This window comes from Vipera berus (assembly GCF_964194415.1).
Source record: "Vipera berus genome assembly, chromosome: 6".
NCBI classification, from domain to species: domain Eukaryota; kingdom Metazoa; phylum Chordata; class Lepidosauria; order Squamata; family Viperidae; genus Vipera; species Vipera berus.
In genome coordinates this window covers 20631095-20652093 of record NC_138208.1, presented here as the reverse complement: position 1 = coordinate 20652093, position 20999 = coordinate 20631095, and the positions used below count along the sequence as shown (strand labels likewise).

Below are 20999 nucleotides of genomic sequence, written 5' to 3'. Positions count from 1 at the left end.
AATTTCGGGTGCTGTCGCCATGCTACTGCGGGGGGGGTCGCGGTACCCGGTTGACTCATACGTGAGGAGTTCGTCTAACACTTCCTGTAAATCGCCGGTAGGTTTGGCGATTATTCTATTCTGTAATTGTTCATCGCGTAAGCCCAGCACGACTCTGTCCCTAATTCTAATCTCTAAATTGTCGTATTTGCAACGAACTGCTGCTTCCCGGACGGCAGCGACGAATTTCTGTATGGACTCCCCCGGTCTCTGATTCCGCTTCTCGAAGATGCGCCGCCAAAAGAGTTCGGACCTTCGGGGAGTAAAGTGAACTTTTAATTTTGCGAGGAGGTCGGCATAGGGCACGCTGGAGACTGGTTGAGGCTGGCACAGCCCGACAGCAACTCTGTAGACCGGTGTGCCGCAGATTGTCAAGAGTGCCGCCGCTTTTTTCCGGTCGTCGGTGATTCCGTTCACCAACAGGAATCCCTCGACCTGCCCGATGTATTCTTCCCAATCCTCGGGGAAGTTAGGGTCAAATTCCTTCAGTGACCCAATCTGCGCCATTCGGAGAATTTTTTTTTATTCTGCCGCGGCCGCTGAGTTGACTTGACACGTATTCGAATTCCGCCGCCTTTGCGCGACAATTCTGCCGATTCTCTGGTCTTCTGTCTATCCCACCTTCGTCGCCAGTTGTTTAGTTCTGATAGACGAGGACTCAGAGTGGTTTAACAAGGAATGAGTTTATTGAATACACAAAGTCAACTGCTAACTGTCAAATGTTGCAACCCTTTTATAGGGAAAGCGTTTGAACTGTAACCAATACAAACAGTCTCTTTTCCCGCTCCTTGGTTGTGGCGTCCAATGAATGCACCTTATTTTCCCGCTTAAAACCTTGCAAAGCTGCACTGTGTTTGCAATCTCTTCCAAGGCCTATTGCTAACTATTTACATACATAACACTCTCTATGTCAGGCTACCCTTGGAAATGATTTATAAACTGTCTGGTTCAAACTTTCATTGACAAGACTCCTGAGAAGACAACCCATCAGCATATAAATACAGCTGGATGACTTTTTAAAGTGCTATTCATCCACTTTTAAAGCATTGGATTATATCAGATATGTCAAGTTAGAATCTATCCATCCAATTCATCTTGCAAACAGGACTACTGAGCCTCCCCTATCCCCATTCCATGCAGTTCTTAGGCTGTGGGTCTGATGCTAGGGCTTCTCAGTGATATCAACTATTCTTTGAAATACCCTAAATCCAGAAATGAGGATGACTTCCTCCATTCTTTTATTTAGGACGCAAGGCCAAACTTTGTTATTCGAATGGGCATTCGGCCCCTAGTTTGTCCTGATCATTACTTTAGATTTACATTTTATTGTTATTTTATTCAGTTGAACTTCCCATTTTGGTTCTGGGTATACCAATCGTGTTATCTATTGCCCAGAATCCTAGTTGACTGGGCCAGTTTATAAATATAGTAAATAAATTCATAAACAGTAAACACAAAGATTATATTATCTGATCTTCTCAAATTTGAATTCCAGTATCTATCCAGGAGAGCAGGTTGAAAAAGTTGCCTTAAAAGCCATATCATATGCCGAAACCATTGGTTGACTAAAGCCAAAGTTAATAGTTGGGTTGGGTTGGGAAGGGGGTGGGTGGGTGGGGAGGGGTTGTTTTGTTAAAGATAAAATGTATTGAAAAACTTTTCAATTAAAAAAAAATATTTGACCTAGATGCCATTTCTGTCTAGGGTGGTAGAATGACATAAATATCTGTCATAATTTCTAGGATAAAATGAGAGTGCCCTTTACACTATTTGTTTCAAAGAAAAATGCATTTTAGGTTATTTTTCACTGTAGACTATACTTTGGAAGATCAGACAGTGGCTGCTTCATAAATATTGAATGTAAAAGATTTTCTGTTTGCGCATTTTTCTAGCAAGTTAATAGTGCATGCCTTCTTATATAATGCCATTTCTTGCAGATTGTTGCAAGTGGTTTCCTGGGGGGAATGTAAGAATTAGTGGTTTCCTGGGGAATGTAAGAAATGCTTCTAGTCACATCCATTTCTCCTGAGAAGATTTGATCAATGCAAATGAACTATGTCATAATAAATTTGTTTTAAAAGTGACAGCTCTGAATTAACTGACGTCTTTAAAATATATATTCAGTTTCCAGTTGACCTCTGAATGTATGGCCTAAAGTGAAAAACATCCAAAAAAATTCACTGGAATTTTTCATGAAGTGAGCTTAAATCTAAGCTGTCACCACTCTTTCCACAAGCTGTTAGAGGAAAGCAGAGTTTGAAGTTGCTCAATAGGTTGTGAAATAGCTTGTCAGAGGATTTAATGATTTCTATAAGAGGAATAGCTAGGAGTTTCATTGGGAAAGCCTCAATTTCTATAGATCTTCATTCTTAATATATGCTGATTTAGTGTACATTTAGAGTGACAATAATGTTTTTATTCTTCTATTCTTAATTCTGTAATAATTCAGATTTGTAATGTATTAATATAGGAAATATGTGCAATATACTAGTGTTTTTCCAAAATTTTAGTCTCAAATTATTACTTTCATAACATATTTTCTATTTGAGAAGCATGCTTTATTCATAAATGACTTGAGCAACATATACTTTCTGTATGTAATCTTTGTGTGTATGTATGAATTTATTTTTGAATCCATGTATCTTATTAAAAACAAATAGGAGTATATCCTCTTTAGAAATTCAACAGAAGTTTAAATAAGAGCAAAGCACTTTTGCTATTCTTTAAAAACATCCCAAATGTTCCATATAAACTTAAAATGATGCTGGGTTTTTTAAAATCTCATTGACATTTCACAGGCTTGTATAGAAATCTGAAAAAAGTTAGTGTGCTTTAATAAAGAGCAAACAGGTGCTATACTCACACAAGGTCCAAACATTTCTGCCTAATCATTTTTGAAGCATTAACATAATTAAAAATCTAAAGGCAAAGTTTCTTTCATTAATAGATTTATTCATGCATTTTATTTTCTATCTGTGGTGTTTCTCTGGTGGCACAGACTATTGCAGACTAACTCTGCCCATAGTCTGGAGTTCCATCTGGCAGGTCTAAAGGTTGACTCAGCCTTCCATCCTTCTGAGGTTGGTACAATGAATACCCAGATTACTGGGGCAATATGCTGACTCTAGACCACTTAGAAAGTAAAGCACTATGGAGCAGTATATAAGTATTAATGCTATTGCTATTGCTATTCTCCTTTTGCTTTTTATCAGACTATATTTTTCAAAAATAGGATGTTTACTACTTCTGGAAAAAAACATTTGGGCATTGTTAAAGCTTGGGATTCTAAAGTATTTTTTCATGCCTATTGTCATCAGGTTTAATTTTATATGCTATTAAGAAAAAGCCAAAGATTAATGCCCTAACCTCCGAAGTTCAATAAATGCTTCAGTAGGCTATATTATTGGAATGGACCTTAAATTGAACCAAGCTATGTAAATTGTAAAGCATCTTCAATCAAATTAATCTTTACTATTTTTTTGTAGACTCTGTCCTGGTTCTGGTGCATCTGACCTTTGGAGATAATATATTTTTTGCATCGGGTACATACCCTTTTTATGACTGTGGAGAAGCTATAAATCGTATTGAAAATGAGCCGTAAGTATTTGGCTGCTAAACTTCATTATACCTCCCCTTCCCATGCTATTTGCACTCAAATATTATAATAATTAATGCCTTTGATTTCATAGTCAGGTTTTTCAAAGAAGAAGACTTTTCTGTGGAGTATTAGCAAAGCTGATGTAAACTATACCTTGATTTTTCCTGTAACTGAGACCTTCTGTATCTTGATAGGAAAAAAAGTACTTAAATAGTGGGGGAAACACCCCATTTCACTTGCTTTCCTTGAAGCATTTTTTGTCTGACCTTTACTACTCAAGCATCTAAGATCTGTCTGAGTTATCTCCTTTGCTTTGTAAGTTAAATAACTGAGAACAATACAAACAATTGATGGGTTAAGGAACAGTTGGTGAAGTTTGGAAATCTCCTGGTCCAATAGCCTGATATAACACTTGATTTCTAGTATCATGATTACATATGATGGTAACAAACCATTGTTCCAGCCCTAGAGTCCTTTGTCCTGGTAGAAAAACTGTAGCCATAGTCTCATATACCACAACAGCAGGATTTTGAAATGTTGAACCTTTGTAACACCATTAGTTGTTTCTTAAGTCCTTATATCAGAACATGTATCTGTGTATTTGGCCGTATGGGGAGATATCCTTGTTGAACTCTTGGGCTACCAACAGGCCATTATGGCTTTGTGATATAAAGCAAAAATATGATTTGCAGCACATGGGAATGTCTGTAGTGGTCCTGTTTTCATCTCCATAAACCAGTTAGTCTTTTCCCAGGATCATATTTCAGCTGTGGATTTAAAGCTACAGCTGGTTTAAAGAGTGCATACATACACTCAGGCAGTAATGAATATTTTCTACCCTCCAAATGACATTTTTGTCTCTGAAAGACTTTGGATTTTTATTAATATACAAAATGACATTGTAAGTTATTATTAGAAGGGAGCCAAAGAGCATGCAAACTAAAAGCATTTCTTATTTATTCATGTAGGTGTTATTCCTGTGCAAGCAGTAGATGGAATTGCCAATGGGACTGGAAGAATCATGTCTGTGAAGATGCTTCTGTAGAGCAGGATGTGATTAAACAGAATATGGTAAATGTTCTAAGGTGGAATCTCATTCAAGACTTTGGCTGAACCTGGTTATGATAAAATGAGACAATGTTTAGTATGGGCAACATCTTTAAAACTCAAATAAAATATAACTACTGTATAGAAGTGTATTTTAAAAAAAACCTCATAGTAATATTTCACAGCCCAGTGAGCATATAAAGGAATAAAATTTAGAAGTTCTGCAGGTAATATTAGGATAGCAATCAGCTAATAAATCAGATTGATAGTATATCAGGCAATACAGCAGAGGTATAAACACTATAAAGTAAATGTATTGTGAAACCTATCCAATTGCTTTGTGGAGGTCCAAAGTCAGTTGAGTTATGCTTCATAGCAAAAAAGATATAGACCTGTTTTTAAAATCCCCATTATTCAAGAGGTAGGAGAAATATAAATATGACATAAATATCTGAGTTATAACTGTGTGCTTAGGTAATTATATTTGCCCTCCATTCTGTTTCATAGTTTACTTGTAAGGATGGAAAGTTTTCAAGTGTTGAGTAGTAGTTCAGACATTCCAACATACTAATTTGTATGCTTGTAATCAAATCTGGAAAAATAATAATAACACAAAAAATCATTGTCCAAAGCATATTTTGATATTCACAATTTCTGTACTAATATGTATGAAATGTTTATCTTCTAGGAAGAAGAATGTCCACATTTTCTAAATCCCAGTCCTGAAATAATACCAATGGAGGTCTCAACAAAAGTTTATTTTGAAGGAAAGAATCTAGATAATTATCAGGTAAAATTAAATAAATGCTAAAATGTATTTAAGATATAAAACCCGATAGTTTGTAATTCCCTTGTTTAAAAATTAAATGTCATGTGTTGTGAGGAGCCTTTTAGAATGGAAAGAATACATAATTTATCATGCAATTTTTAAAGCTTGTTTTGATGGATAATTTAAAATATCTTTACTAGAGAAAAGTTATGCATCACCCAGTCAAAACTTCCAGTGTGTTGTAGCACTGTGGGGTTTCTCTGAATTTCATCAGCAGATGAACCTGTACATCTATAGGAATTCATACAGAGAGCTGCTTTGCATGTTAATGAACCCTTTTATGAGCAGGAAAATTTGATCACTGTATTAGAGGTCAGTAATTCATTAGAAATTGATCTATCTGAAGATATGATTAAAATCCACTTCCATGCTTTAGAATGATGCAAACAAAACATCACTTGGTAAATTATTTTTAAATGAATGGTTTTTTTTATGAATGGACATGTCCTGAACACTGGTGGTTTTTCTGCATAGTATTTATTATTGTAATGTTTTGGTTAATATTGAGGAATAAAGTATAGCAATAGTCCTCGGTGCATATTATGTACACCGTAAGAGATATGAGGAAATCATTGAGAAAGTAGATACTCTTTGAATTTTTTGGTTTACTTTCAATGTTAATTCTACCAGACCTAACAGTGCAATGAACAAATATACCATCTCTCTTTTGTTTAGATGTCTGCTTATTTCTAAGGATCTCAAATTTAGCCCTTGCTGTTATGATTTTCCTTTTGCTTGCTTTCTTATAAGATTCTTTCAAAGAATCTTCTCATTTGATAATGATGATGATAATTGCATTCATCATGTCATTGTCAACTCTTAGCAACCCACAGAAAGAATTTCTTCATGATGGTTTATCCTTAACCTGGTCCTTCATTTCTTCCCAATACAGTAGCATTTATTGCTACTGTAATTGACACTATCCACCTTGCTACTTCTCTTTCCTCCCCTTTTTATTTAAGATCACTTCATCAGGATAGGGGAAATTGTCATAAAACAATAATGGGGGAAAGTTCCTCAGATGCAGAATTGTAACCAATATTATGAATTCCCCAACAATTGTTATTCTTCTCTTTCTTCAACTTGCTCCTCATCCACTGATTCTGCAGAATGTTGCACCTTTGTTTACTTCCATATTCCTTAGTGCTCATATATATTCTTGAAGTAGCTGATTCAGAAGAATGTTGCTAAAAACTTTTCTTTTACTTGTAGCTTATATGAAAAGCAATGTATTTAGCATAAGCACAAAATATTTTGACTGCATAGCCCTGTGCCTATGCCTATAGTACATACTTTTGCAAAGATAATCCACTAAATACCAGATTTATCCATATGCTCCTTGCCTTGGTCTAACGTTCAAACTTCTGTTTTTTATTTTATTTTAACAATAAGAATAAAATAAAAAGAGAAAAACATATAGCCAACACTAACAAGAACAAAAAATGGTGCACAAAAAGGGGGAAAATGATCCAAATATCAATTAAATTTAACATTAAACATAGAATCCACCCAGGTTGTATGCTGAAAAAAGAATAAAAATAAAAAATAACCCTGATAAATTCTCCTTCCCTTTACATAACAGGTCTAACTTTCAAACTACTATATCAAACTGACTCATCTTGTCTAGACTTAAAAATTTTACAAGTAGTATGACAAATGTGAATTCCAAATATCTAATGGGAAAAATTGGTTATGTTTCTGATCAGTCAACACAGGTTTTAATGCCAGTATGTAAAATACTAAAAAGCAAAATGAAACTCTGCACAATGGAATATCTTCATCTAGAGCAAAAGTTAATAAAAAGATAGACAAGGAAATGGTTTGCAAGTTTAACACATCCAAGGCAATTAGACTATTGCAGAGGCATTCTTTCTGTCTCCTGATTTTGAGCCCAAAGAAATGTCAAATTTTAAAATCATGCTCCTGAAAAGACATCACAATCCTATTTGTGTCTTCACGTTTAATTAACTCACTTTAACTTAATTAACATCAGTAGGGCACCTCTGCGGTAGCTTTGGAGTTATGGTACCTTGTAGTTTGAACCTAAGATAAGTCCTTGTATATAATCTATGTCAACCATGAAAATAAGCAAGAAGTTCCATCATTATACAAATAATACGTCTTCATGGTGAAGTATGAACCAGCAGCATATTCTGGATTAAGGTTCACTCTCAACAATGCCATTTAAAAAGCTAGTAGCTGTATTCACATATCATGATAAGCTTGGTTAGTTGTAACTTTCTTAGCATGTAATCCAAACCCAACTTATTGGCAGCTTGACTGAACACAACCAGAGTGTGATCATGTGCAAAAGATCAGGGCACATATGAATATTGTGTTTGGATATCACTAATGTATTGATTTTAAAAGTTACTTTTATTTATACAAAATGTGTTTTTCCTATGAATTGAGTGAGATGATTAACCATCTATTAATGCTGATTTTGATTTTTAAAAAAGGAACATTTGGAGCTACAACTACTTTTTTAAAAAATTGAAAGAATTCAAACAACAGTTGAGAGCTCAGTTATTACTGAATGATCAGTAATAGGCATCACAACCTATAGGAGGAACATCACACTCCTGTTCTATACATACCATTACAAATTAACAAACAATATATATAAAATATAACACTATCAAAGAAACTATCCTCAGCATATTCTAACAGTTAATATTTAAGTCCAGCCATTCTTATACTCAAAAGGTCCTCAATTTTACTGATGTAACAGACGGATGGTTTTTATATCAAATTAAGATCAAGATGAGATAAAGGACATTCTTAATGATTTCCACAAGAGGTCTTGATAAATGGAGAGGTAACTGAATTTATAGTACATTAGCAAAAGAAATAGAGTACCATATTTTTACCTTCTAAGTAGCAAATTTGTGTTTAGAAAATGCTTGCTACAGAAAATTCTACTGTAGTACTGTAAAAAGACATATCAGATGTCTTTTTCACATTCAGGAGTTAGAAAAACTCTCACTCTGATTTATGAATGTATCGCAGCTTGTTCAGGATGGATATTTTTTTTCTTCTGTTCAATCATGTTTGATCTGTAGAGACGGCTGGGACAAGCCTCTGCAGTTTCCTTCCCAAAGTTTTTCAGAAGTGCTTTGCCATTGCCTCCTTACTAAGGCTGAGAGAAAATCACTCGCCCAAGGTCACCCAATTGGCTTTGTGCCCAAGGCAGGATGAGAACATCAGTTTCCAGCCCAATGCCTTAATCACTAGACAAAACTAGTTCTCTATTTATATTTCATATTTATGCATAGGAAAGCAAAGATTATAATATATACTGTTATCTGTTTTCTATGAGCCAAGGTCACTATTAAAATTTTTAAAAAAAACTTTTGCTTTTATTATATAATGCCTGGAAGAGTAGAAGCAAAATACTGCCATAAATAGTGTCTGACTTCGATTAAGTTCCTCTTTGTATAATTAAGGAATTAAAAGGCTATGAGCAAAAACATCCTACCTTGCACACAATTGTGACAATAAATAAATGAGGAAGTTATTTTTTGAATGTACCAGATACAAACCTGTCTGCTTTAGTGCTAATAAAATTTTAATATTTTATACCTATCTTTCCCCATCCCGCCTTGTATAATTTCTTCTTTTTTTATGCTTTGGATGATTCAAAATGGGTTTAATGGGATAAGACCTTAAAAGATCATAAACACTTATGGTATATAGTATAAACAATAACATATATTTTTAATGGATGTGAAGAAAACATAGTTGGCACACTTTGCAGTTGGTTAGAGTAGGCTTGACAATGGCATATTTAGAAAATAAGTTTTTTTTTTATTCCATTTATATCCCGCCCTTCTCCGAAGACTCAGGGCGGCTTACAAGCTTAGCAGTAGCCTTCATTCAATGTATATGCCTGCTTATTAGGGCTTTCACACACACCCCAAGCGGCATTATTACAAAGTCAGCTTATTGCCCCCAACAATCTGGGTCCTCAAAAGGATCTCTGTCAAATATAGCAATAACACTTATATACCATTCCATAATGCTTTATAGGGCTTTGAGCAGTTTACAGAGTCAGCGTAATGCTCCCAATGCTCCCTCATTTGGAAGGTTGGAAGGCTGAGTCAACCTTGAGCTGCCCAGGATTGAACTCCTGGCTATGACAGATTTAGCCTGCAATGCTGCATTCTAAACCCTGTGCCACCAGGGCTTCTTTATACCAAATATAAGTATTTGATATAAAGGCAAAATACCATAAGAGACCAGGGGCTTTAAAATTGCCCAGCCACAATTAGAAGTGGCTCAATAGACAGAACAAGCATATAAATGACTTTGACAGTCTTCATCACTGCAACACGCTACTATTTCTAAGTGTGCATTTTAGATATATGCAGATTTCATGGAACTTTTGTTCTTTTGGGAAGTCAGCCAATTCTGTAAACTTGTTTCCCAGACACACAATTTTTTTTCATAATATTGCTCACAAATGTAGTTTTATTCCCACCCCAGAAGTGGAATTTATATTGTTCAATAAAACTTTGATTTAATGATGACATAAATATTATAATTCAAAGATTTCTTTTCACAGGATAGAACTTTCAAAATTGGAAATAATAAGTTTGAATTTGAGACCACAGTGGAACAAACAGAAAATGGAAAATATTTATTTGAAAGCCCAGAGGTAAAAATTTGGTTCTTTAAGAATAATTTATTGTTTTTTTTTCTTTTTCTCTCTTTGTATTGTTATAGAATAATTAATCATGTCTTGCTTAAATGGGAGTGTAGTCACAGTTAGGGGGGTGTAGATTCATGTAATATTGGGGAAGTCCTGTTTTTCACCTGTCACCTATAACTGGTATATTATTGGGCATGTTCAAATAACTGTTGACGTATTTTTGTGTGGAGAGAAAATGGCATTGATTTCCTGTTGGTGTGTTCATACACAGACTGTTTGTGAACAGTCCTTTTGATCTCATGTGGCAGAATATCTGTCTTCTTTCATATAACATATATCATAAGCCTCCTGCTATGGAGATAAGAAAGTGGAGGAGGTTTGGTGTCGAAGACCTATCTAAGATAAATTATAAACTCAGCTTTTGATGTCATTCAAATGTTCTGTGTTGGCTAAAATGTACTTATGATAGTTGTACATAGGATGGAACAGATGGTTCTGGAAACTCTCATGCCATGAGCTTTTACATGGGAAGATTTATAGTAATGGTGTAGACTTTCAGAATGCAAAGTATATTTTTGTCTGCTTTATTCATATTTTTTCTTAGTTCTTTGGAAGCCACATTTCTTAAACAAGAAAACAAATCTACTTAAATGGATATTTTTCTTTTATAGCATAGCTGACTAAGCACTTTGCTTCCATTTTATATCTTCCTAGAGTTAGTAAGTAAAACTAAATGTGAGTCAAGAAACGTAGAAGTACAGTTTTCATATAATTCATGGTTAATGTATGGAATACCGTACCACAAAATGGGTAACTTAAAGGAACAGAGAATATTGGTGCAGGTTAAGACTATATTTTCTGGCCATAATGACTGCATATTGATTTCACTGCCAGAGACAGTATATTTCTCAATATATATTTCTTGATGAATGAAAAGTAGCAAATTCCAGAGATAGTTGGATGGTTACTATGAGAACAGAATAGTGGACTACATAAATATTTTAACCTGATTCTAGAATAGCTCTTCTGTGTTCCTGTTACAGAGTAACATTTTCAGGTGCATTTATTTGCTTTTTGCTGCACAGTTCTTTTTTTGTGTGTGCTGGAATAATATGACTGTGAATAGTCATTAGTCACTTAGGTGACTAATATTGCAGTAGTACAGTAGTAAGTCGTTTGGTTTTAGATATATGGCCAAAAACATTGGATAATTTTTAAATGAAATTGGTGGTGGTGGTAGTAGTTACATAGCCAGCTAGATATTTAGACTGGATTTGGCATTTTTATCCACCCATCAAGTCTTTCACAAGGACCTAGGATCAGAAGATGCCATTTGATGCCACTAAAGTTATCATCACAGAATAGAAGCTGTTATCAGGCCCAAGCCCAAAGACAACGCAATCTTGCCAAGCTAAAGTTAATAATGTTCTAATCTACTAGATATATCCTGAGTATTCCTAACACAGTGAATCTTGTCAAACTAAAGTTATAACCTTTTAATCTAGCGGGTAGAGTATTTCCCCTCCCTAGGAAAGCTCTGTGCTGCCCAAACTCCTCTCTCTGATTCTCCAGGTGCACATTCCATACAACCGTTTCAAGTAAAATAGCCTTTTACAATTGCTGGTTTTGTCAATGCCAATAGTGTTCAAGTGGTGCTTCTGTTTTGGAATTCCACCCAAGGGGCCTGTAATTATGGGTACTATTATTATTATGGTTTGGTTGCACAGGCAGCCAGGTATTTAGACTGGAATTGGCATTTTTTGTCCACTTATCAAGTCATTCCCATGGACCTGGGATAGGCAAATGTTGTTGCATAATAGTGATATTGAAAGTATCATTGCAGGATGTCAGCTGTTTCAAGTAAACCTACCTTTTTCAATTATTATTATTTTTTATTTTCAGATTACCAATATTGAAAATGAAACTCTACCACTGAGTTTATTCATTAAAACAGATAAAGATAAAATTGATAGCAAGTTAATTGGTAAGTATCCTGCAACCTAAAATGGAGGAGAGAAATAGAAATTAATGGGAAATATTTTAATTTTTCCAAGGTCATGCCTTTTCAGAGTTGTCTGTTATTTAAATGATGAATGTATACTTATCAAAAGTATCAACAAGCAGTCACGTAAATTTAAAATCCGAATAGGTCAAAATTATTAAAGAGGTCCTCAACTTAAAATAGTTCATTTAGTGACTGTTCAAAGTTACAACAGCACTGAATAAAGTAATGTATGGCAATTTTTCACACTTGCAAACTGTTGCAACATCCCCATGATCATGTGATCAAAATTCAGATGTTTGGCAACTGATTTATATTTATGACGGTTGCAGTCTCCTGAGGTAATTTGATGCCCCTTTGCAATCTTCTGACAAGCTAAGTCAATGGGGAAGCCAGATTAACAACCATGTTACTAACTTAACCACTGCAATGATTCGCTTAACAACCATGGCATGAAAGGTCGTAAAACAGAGCAAAATTCACTTAACAACTATCTCGCTTAGAACAGAAATTTTGGGGTCAATCGTGTTCGTAATTCGAGAACTACCTGTAATTATTATCTTATATCAAGAGAAGACTAAAGCAATTGTTAAACTTTCTCATACCATTTGCAAGTAGGTGAGAAAATTTTTAAAAATCCAATAGTGTCTGCAGTTTTATGAAAGAATCATCTAATTACTTCCAAGTTGTGTTATATCATGTCTGAAGCTAGACTGGCCCAAGTTGTTATTGAAACTAATTCTATCTATAAAAGGCCACATTTTCTTTTTTCATTTCAGACATGCCACTCTATAGACAATAAATCAAGATGTTTGTTTCTTTGTGATACTATTACTACTGCTTTTTTAAACTTTAGATCAGCATGCATGAGAATATTTCTGATCACAATCTACAAGTGTTTTTTTCTCAAAGCATAAATCCAGGCAGTATATTTCATGGCTGGGCAGGAGGATCAATTACAATGAGTAATTAAACTTGACAGAATCAAAGTGTTACCTTCCAAAGCCATTTTAGTAATTCTTTTGCTGGAATTCAGTGTCATGTGCATCTGATATGTCTATATTTATAATAAATCTTGCAATCTCTAGCTATGATTATAAGCAATAGTAATCCTTTTAATGATTGTAACAATGTATAAATAAATATATTCTTTTTTTAAAAAAACATTGATATCCTCTCAGCCCAAACAGATTACATCTTATTATTTGTCAAGATAATGGACCATTGATGGAATGTATTCGACTTAAAAAAAATCATAGTGTATGTTTTACTAAGCATTTCCAGAGAAATTATATAAAAATATCATGCAAGTATAGGCTGCATCATATTCAGCAGCAAAATAGATGAATTTCACTAATGCATTTCTTTCTTTTCTTTTTTTCTCAAAACTAAAATTGGGGATTGGAGCAGGGATTAGATCCATCCTTAATCTCCCCCAACACAGAAAATGACATTAAATCAATGGCTATTTGTGGTTCTTTAGGACAATAAGGCTACTGATTCAACTGGCTCACACTTTTTAAAGTCTAAAAAAAGTAAAAAGGAAAACTCATTACACAATTAATGCCCTATCGAATCTCAGCAGATTGAATTGCAACCACCCATGATTCAGTAACAGTAATAGAGACCTGGAGGTCATCTAGTCCAACCCCCTACTCTCGTGCGAGATCTATACTATTTCTGGTAGATGGCTGCCCAGTCTCTTCTTAAAAGCCTCCAGTGTTGAGGCACCCACAATTTTTGAAGGAAATTTGTTCCACTGGTTAATTGTTCTCACTGTTAGGAATTTTCCCCTTAGTTCTAGGTTGACAATTCAAATATTGCTTACCACTTACCATACTGATACAGAATATTCTTCCCTTACATAGCACACTGGCCATCTTTTTGTTGAACATGCTCAGAAAAAAATAATTCATCCAATAATTATTGCAAAGATAAGACTCAGTTCCTAAACTATTTTCATCTAAGTCTATCAGTTAAGTTCCTTTCAATTTAGTAAATGCTGTGGTATAATCCCAAAGGAATATTTCAGAAATTCTGTTTTCTGTATATGCTCCTGCTTTATCTTTTCAAAAATCAATTGGAAATAACAGAATGCCATCTATCTGAAATAACTTGTCAAGCTTAGAGAAAGGATAAAAGGAAATGAGAAACAAAGTGTGAAAGGTTTTTTATCATTATTATCAATTTTCATGTGTATGTGTGTATTATTATTAAACCTAGTAGATGAATGTAATTACATCATTAAATCGATCGCATCAGTCATTTATTTATCTTTATTATGCATATTTCTATATTGTTCAGTTCCCAAGACTAATAGTTATTCACTTAGAAAAGAAGCAATTATTGCATTTCCAACTGTAAAGGAGTTCCTTTCTTTCAATCGCCTATTTTAACTACCGCAAGTAGTTAAAATAGATATTAGATACACTGGTATCTAATACTTTTTTTATAGCCACTGGAGACTGTGAACAATGTTAAATTCAATTCAGCCCTTTTATCCTTTGTCCTGTTTTATCAATGGCTTCCCAGCTAGAATCTAAAAACGATGGATGCAGGCTAGAATCCAATGTCAGGCTTGCTGCTGATACATTTAATGAGCTGATCAGTAACAAAACTTATTAACATTTTGAGCTCTGTATCTGTATTATGTATAGCTGTGAGGACATTCAGTATATTACAAGTCTAATTTGGAGATGGTTTAAAGGCTGGCTTTTGCAGACACAGGAGTCATTCTCATTTCTGCATGCCCAGATGAAATATATTTTGGATCAGTTGGTTAGATATGGAGAACCTGCAGACAGATTTCTGAAATATAGATTTTTTTGAAATGGAGTTCTATCAGCCTCTGTCATGACTCTTATCACTGTTCCCTTCAAATGTTTATATGTACAGATCCAATTCAGAAGCTGAAATTAAACCCCCCAAAAAAGATTTTCATTAAAAGCATATGCCTTCTATCAGAGTGCATACTTATATCTATCTATCTATTTTAGGAGTTCAGAATCAAACCTAAGTTATTATAGGGATTATTTTATTGTCAAATCTGACTATTAATCATACAGCTAACTTGCCTTTTCATAGATTTTAGTGTTTATATAAATTAATGAACGAGGGACAGGAAGCATAATGCTCAGAACTTTGGCATCAGATAAAGTACACCACAACCTACTACTTGATAAGATAGAAAAATGTGGGTTAGACAGCATCACCACCAGATGGATTCGTAGCTGACTGACCATCCGTACTCAGTGTGTGATCCTCAATGGAACTGCATCTACATAGAGGAAAGTGTGTAGTGGGGTGCCCCAGGGCTCTGTTCTGGGCCCAGTGCTCTTCAACATCTTCTTCAATGATTTGGATGAGGGGATAGATGGGGAACTCATCAAATTTGCAGACGACACCAAGCTGGCAGGAATAGCCAGCGCTCTAGAAGATAGGCTTTAAGGTACAGGAGGACCTGACAGACTTCAACATTGGGCACTATCTAACAAAATGAAATTCAGTGGTGAAAAAAGTAAGGTTCTACATTTAGGTAAGAAAAACCAAATGCACGGTATATGTGGTACCTTGCTCAACAGTAGTAACTGTGAGAGGGATCTCGGAGTCCTAGTGGACAATCACTTAAATATGAGCCAGCAGTGTGGTGCAGCTGCCAAAAAAGCCAACACAGTGCTAGGCTGCATTAACAGATGGATAGAATCAAGATCACATGAAGTGTTAATACCACTTTACAATGCCTTATTTGTGTATTTGTGTTACACATTATTGGTAAGGCCACACTTGGGATACTGCATCCAGTTTTGGTTGCCACAATGTAAAAAAGATGTTGAGACTCTAGAATGAGTACAGAAAAGAGCAACAAAGATGATTAGGGGACTGGAGGCTAAAACATATAAAGAACAGTTGCTGGGATTGGGTATGTCTAGTTTAATGAAGAGAAGGGCGAGAGGTGACATGATAGCAGTGTTCCAATATCTCAGGGGTTGTCACAAAGAAGAGGGAGTCAGGCTATTCTCCAAAGCACCTGAAAGCAGGACAAGAAGCAATGGATGGAAACTAATCAAAGAGAAAAGCAACCTAGAACTAAGGAGAAACTTCCTGACAGTTAGAACAATTAACCAGTGGAACAACCTGCTCCAGAAGTTGTGAATGCTACAAAACTGGAAGTTTTTAAGAAGAAACTGGACAGCCATTTGTATGAAATGATATAGGGTTTTGGACTAGAAGACCTCCAAGATCCCTTCCAAATTATTATTATTATTATTATTATTATTATTATTATTATTATTATTATTATTATTATTATTATTATTATTATTATTATTGTGGTGGTGGTGATCTCAGGAAGAAAAATCAGAAGGTGTCTGATTGTCATATTAACAAATTTTATAAAAGGGGATAAACTTTTATGAATGTTTATGAAAACGTGTGCTTTTTAAGAAAGCACTAACAAAAAGGAACCACCAAATTGTAACAATATGGGAAAGACTGTCAAGACTTCTCTGATTCCTATGTAACTTGCAAGCCTTCTCTACTGCCCATCATATAATCTAAGGCATGTTGGACTAACATTAGGAAAATCCTAATTCTGAAAAAATGGAGGGTGGAATACAACATATTCCTTGTTGAGCTGAGAAGCTAGATATAAATTTGTTAAAGAAAACAATATAGGAGAAATAAGAAATTTGATAATGATAATCAATTGTATATTTCAGTTTTATGTCCATTGATGAACAATGTTTGAGCACTCAGTTTTAAAAAGTGACCAAATTCTAAATCACGCTGGTATTATTTGTTGCTCTTACTTTCCTGAACTAGTTCTCAGCTCCAATCCTTACAGCTGTGCATGCTTTAAATGAGATTTGAAAGCATTAAGAAGCTTGCACAAAGCTCCTCCTTTAAGCAGATGTACATATACATACACATACATACATACACATACACACACACACACACACACACACACACACGATTCTGGACATATGTCATCGCATTAAAGTTTTGTTAGTTTTGTGTCTGAAGTTTTCTTGGCAAGATTTTTTTGGAAGTGGTTTGTCATTACCTCCTTCCTTATTACTGGTATATTAAATGTGTCTTTAACATCACTGATTGAAGCAGCTTGTGATTGTTGTTGTTTTTCAGGTGTATACAGAAGCCTGAAAAAAGATGCAGCTATTTTTTAAGAGATTATGTGTACACTGTGTGAAAAAAACCTCTTTCAGATTATTTTCAAACATGCCCAGCATTCAGATAACCATTTAACATCCTGGATTTACTACCTGTCCTGATATTAGAGGACAATGCCCTTCTTTTTATCTCTGGAATTTACTTATTATTTACTTATTAGATTTTTATCCACCTTTATTACTTTTTAAGTAACTTTATAAGTGAACATACCTAATACTTCTCCTTTCTCCTATTTTCCCCACAACAATATTGTATTATTGCAAGATTCTTTACTTCTGTAAATTCAGCTCCAGTTAACTTTATCCATCTACAAACACCTAAGGGGTCTATAGGCTTAAAAGAGATTCTGTCTTTTCTCCATGATTCATGATCATGATAACCAAAAGTGGCAGGGCATTTTTATCGGGATTTCAGTGCTCTGCAGTACTCCCATACCCATGGTCTCTGACCTTCTCTGTCAGCCTCAAAGCATGCCAGAGAACTATTTGCATTCCCTTGACTTTAAATTGAAGTGTAAAATGGTGGAGATATAGATTGAATTATATTGGTATATCAGAATATTGAGTGAAAGTTCTCATACACTCTTTGAATTCTGACTATAGGTCTATAGCATACTCATTAAAGAAATTTTGGAAAGTTTTAATTTTATTGTTAGAGATTGTCTGGGGTTTTGGCAAAAAATATGTAGTATTAATAAAAAATAGGGATTGTGTTCATAATAGGAAGACTATAGAAGGGAATGTCAATATAAAAAAAATGAAAGAAGATATATTTTATTTGAGGAAAATCAAAACCACCATATTTGATGATAGAGTTTTGGATTTATGTGTTTTCAATATCCCATCCCATAGTGTTTTGTCACATCTATGTTATCATTCACTTTCAGATTTCTTTTTCAGAAACTATACTTTGCAAAAATAAATTGCTTCATATTTATTCCTTATTTGCTCCAAACAAGTAGTTTTCAGTCCTCTTGTTCCATCTTCGCTCATTCATTGTACTGTTTTTTGACAAAACTTGCTTTTTCTTCTCCTCTTTGCCTCTACTGGCCTGCCATTTTCACAAGTTGTTGGAGGGACCTGGGCCTGACCCCTATGTGGTCCAGCTCTAACATGCCACAGCTTCCAAACTAAAACATTTGAGAACTGATAAATACAAAAGTGATACAGCCATCTCCATAGGTCAGTCTATAATGTGTCAATCTGACAAAAAAATCATATAAAGCAAATGATCATTAGATTACTGAGTGACAGGAATTAACTACATGACAAGTAGAACAGTAACAATAAATCTTATTTTGTCCCTTCCCTATATCATTCAAGAGTCATTCTTACCCAGTCTTAAATGGCTAAGCACAGTAGGTCCACTAAATTTAAAAAGAAACTAAACAAATAAAAAAGACCATTGGAGCAGCATTATGTTTCACCTCATTGCTTTGCTTTCCCTCTTATCCTGGTCCATGCTTCCATTACGAGTTGTTTCTGTGGTTCTGAATTGTGAACTAGAAATTGATACTAAGCAAATGCACTTTACTTATTTGCAATCTTTGTAGTGACTTTATATAGCTGCTCTTATGGTCGGGATGACTGCAGTTTGTGCCTTGCGGCTGATCCTCAGTACCAGTGTGTCTGGTGTGAAACCAGGGAGAGTTGTGTTTTCACAAAACGTTGCTCATCTTCTACAACTACCTGCCCTGCTCCAGTCATTACTCAGGTAAGTGAATTTCACATAATTTCATGATATTGAAATTAATTTGCAATGCAGTGCTGGGAGCAGTTAGCAAAGTAGGTCATGTTCTATAATAAATCATCTCTGTATTTTCCCATCATTATTCTGTATTTTCTTACCATCAAAATGCAAAGTGATAAATAGCAAGAGGTTTGAACATATGTTTCAGGAAGGAGAATAGCTCATAAAAGGCCTTCTCCAGCACAATGGAGGATGTTAGAGCAGAATGGACAAATCCTGTTGTTTTCAGAAGCTACTGAATTGCAGATTCCATCGTTCCTCAGTAATGCTGTTTTGGTTTGTGTAAGCTTGAAGTGAGCAAGAATCGCTTGTCAGAGAGACAGGTAGCATATACATTTAATAAATAAATAAAAACAAATTAGTAAATAATATTTGGAAGACAAAATGTTGTCTGTCCTTATGTTATAGCACCAAAACATTTGCTGATTTGCTGATGGAGAAGGATTCATATGGTTTAGAAAGATTAATCAAAATATAACAACAGTGCCAAAGTCTATGGCTTTAAAAAAAACCTGTAAAGTTAAGCTTAGGCACCTTAGGCATCTTTCTGGAAGTTTGAAGTTAAAATTGCAGAGCTTATGTGTCCTCTTTATTTGTTATGACCAATATCAATGTTTTGGGGATTCAAGTAACCTGGATCTATTTCTGTTTTTTTCTGCCAGTTTAGGAACCTACTGTTTTAAGCTAATTCAGCTGCTACTGTGGCATTTCATATATGTTTGTTAACCTCCTAGTTATTATTTTACAGTACACTAGTGGCCAAAATTGTGGAAACCGTTTGGGAAAAGTGTACATCAGAGGTTTGATGGCTAATAAGACCACTTTTTTTAGTAGTACCATAAAATTATATATTAATGGAAATATAATTTAATAAAGAATGTAACGCAATAACTTTTATGAAGGATTTGCTATTAGAATAGCAGTGATAAAGAAGAAAAATGAAACACGTAGAAAAAATGAGATATACAAAAATTATCATCATAGAAAAAATGAGATATACAAAAATTATCACCATGTCAGTTAATACTTTGTTGGGTAACCTTTAGCATGAATTATGGCCTTACAACGTCTTCCCATGGAGTGAACCAAGTCCTTTAGTTCTGCAGCTGTTATAATGTGAAACCAAGATTGAATGATTGCTTCTATTAACTGGGCTTTATTGCTGGGTCGCTTCTGGCTAACAAATTTCTTTAGTCGACTCCATAGATTTTCAATTGGGTTAAGGTCTGGGCTATTCCTAGGCCATTCCAGTAGTGGAATATGATTATCTTGAAACCACTTTTTGCACACAGCAGCAACATGACATGGAGCTTAATCCTGTTGAAATATAAATGCTTCATTGACTTGGAAAAGATCATGTGTGGAAGGCTTCAGTTTGGGGTCAGGTATTTCATTAATGTATTTTTGGCTATTTATATTCCCATTAATCACACAAATTCTGCCCATACCTTTTGATGTCATACAATCCCAGATCATAACACTGACTGGGTGTTTCATGGTACATGTATAATGCAATCAGGATGCAGATCTTCTCCAATTCTTCTCCTTACGTATTTTATGCCATCACTACCAAACAGGGCGATCTTGGTCTTGTCACTCCAAATAATACTGTGCCATTGTTCCTCTGTCCAGGTAACATGGGTTTTAGCCCAGTTTAGTCTTTTCAACCTTTGTTTGAGAGATAAAAGTGGCTTTTTTCATGGAATTCTAGATTTTAGGCCAAATTTCTGCAGCCTGCGCCAAACAGTCCTTGCACTCAAGTTCACATTGCATTGAGCCATTTCATCTTGTATTTAATTTAATAATTTGATTTCTATACCGCCCTTCTCCCGAGTATACACTCATCCTGAGTATACACTCAGATGATTTTCTTCTGTCACGTAGGCACAGTCTC

At 34.8% G+C, this 20999-nt stretch overlaps 1 protein-coding gene across 3 annotated transcripts in view; it reads left to right on the top strand.

The window, feature by feature from the left end:
• The window catches only part of PLXNB2 (plexin B2), a 394275-nt gene that overhangs the window by 301094 nt on the left and 72182 nt on the right, over positions 1–20999 (top strand). For all 3 annotated transcript variants that reach the window (XM_081330942.1, XM_081330943.1, XM_081330941.1), the window contains 6 exons: positions 3525–3636; positions 4606–4708; positions 5373–5474; positions 10078–10170; positions 12067–12148; positions 18909–19069. In XM_081330942.1, the coding sequence (XP_081187068.1) occupies positions 3525–3636; positions 4606–4708; positions 5373–5474; positions 10078–10170; positions 12067–12148; positions 18909–19069 (653 nt within the window). The remainder of the gene's footprint in view (positions 1–3524; positions 3637–4605; positions 4709–5372; positions 5475–10077; positions 10171–12066; positions 12149–18908; positions 19070–20999) is intronic.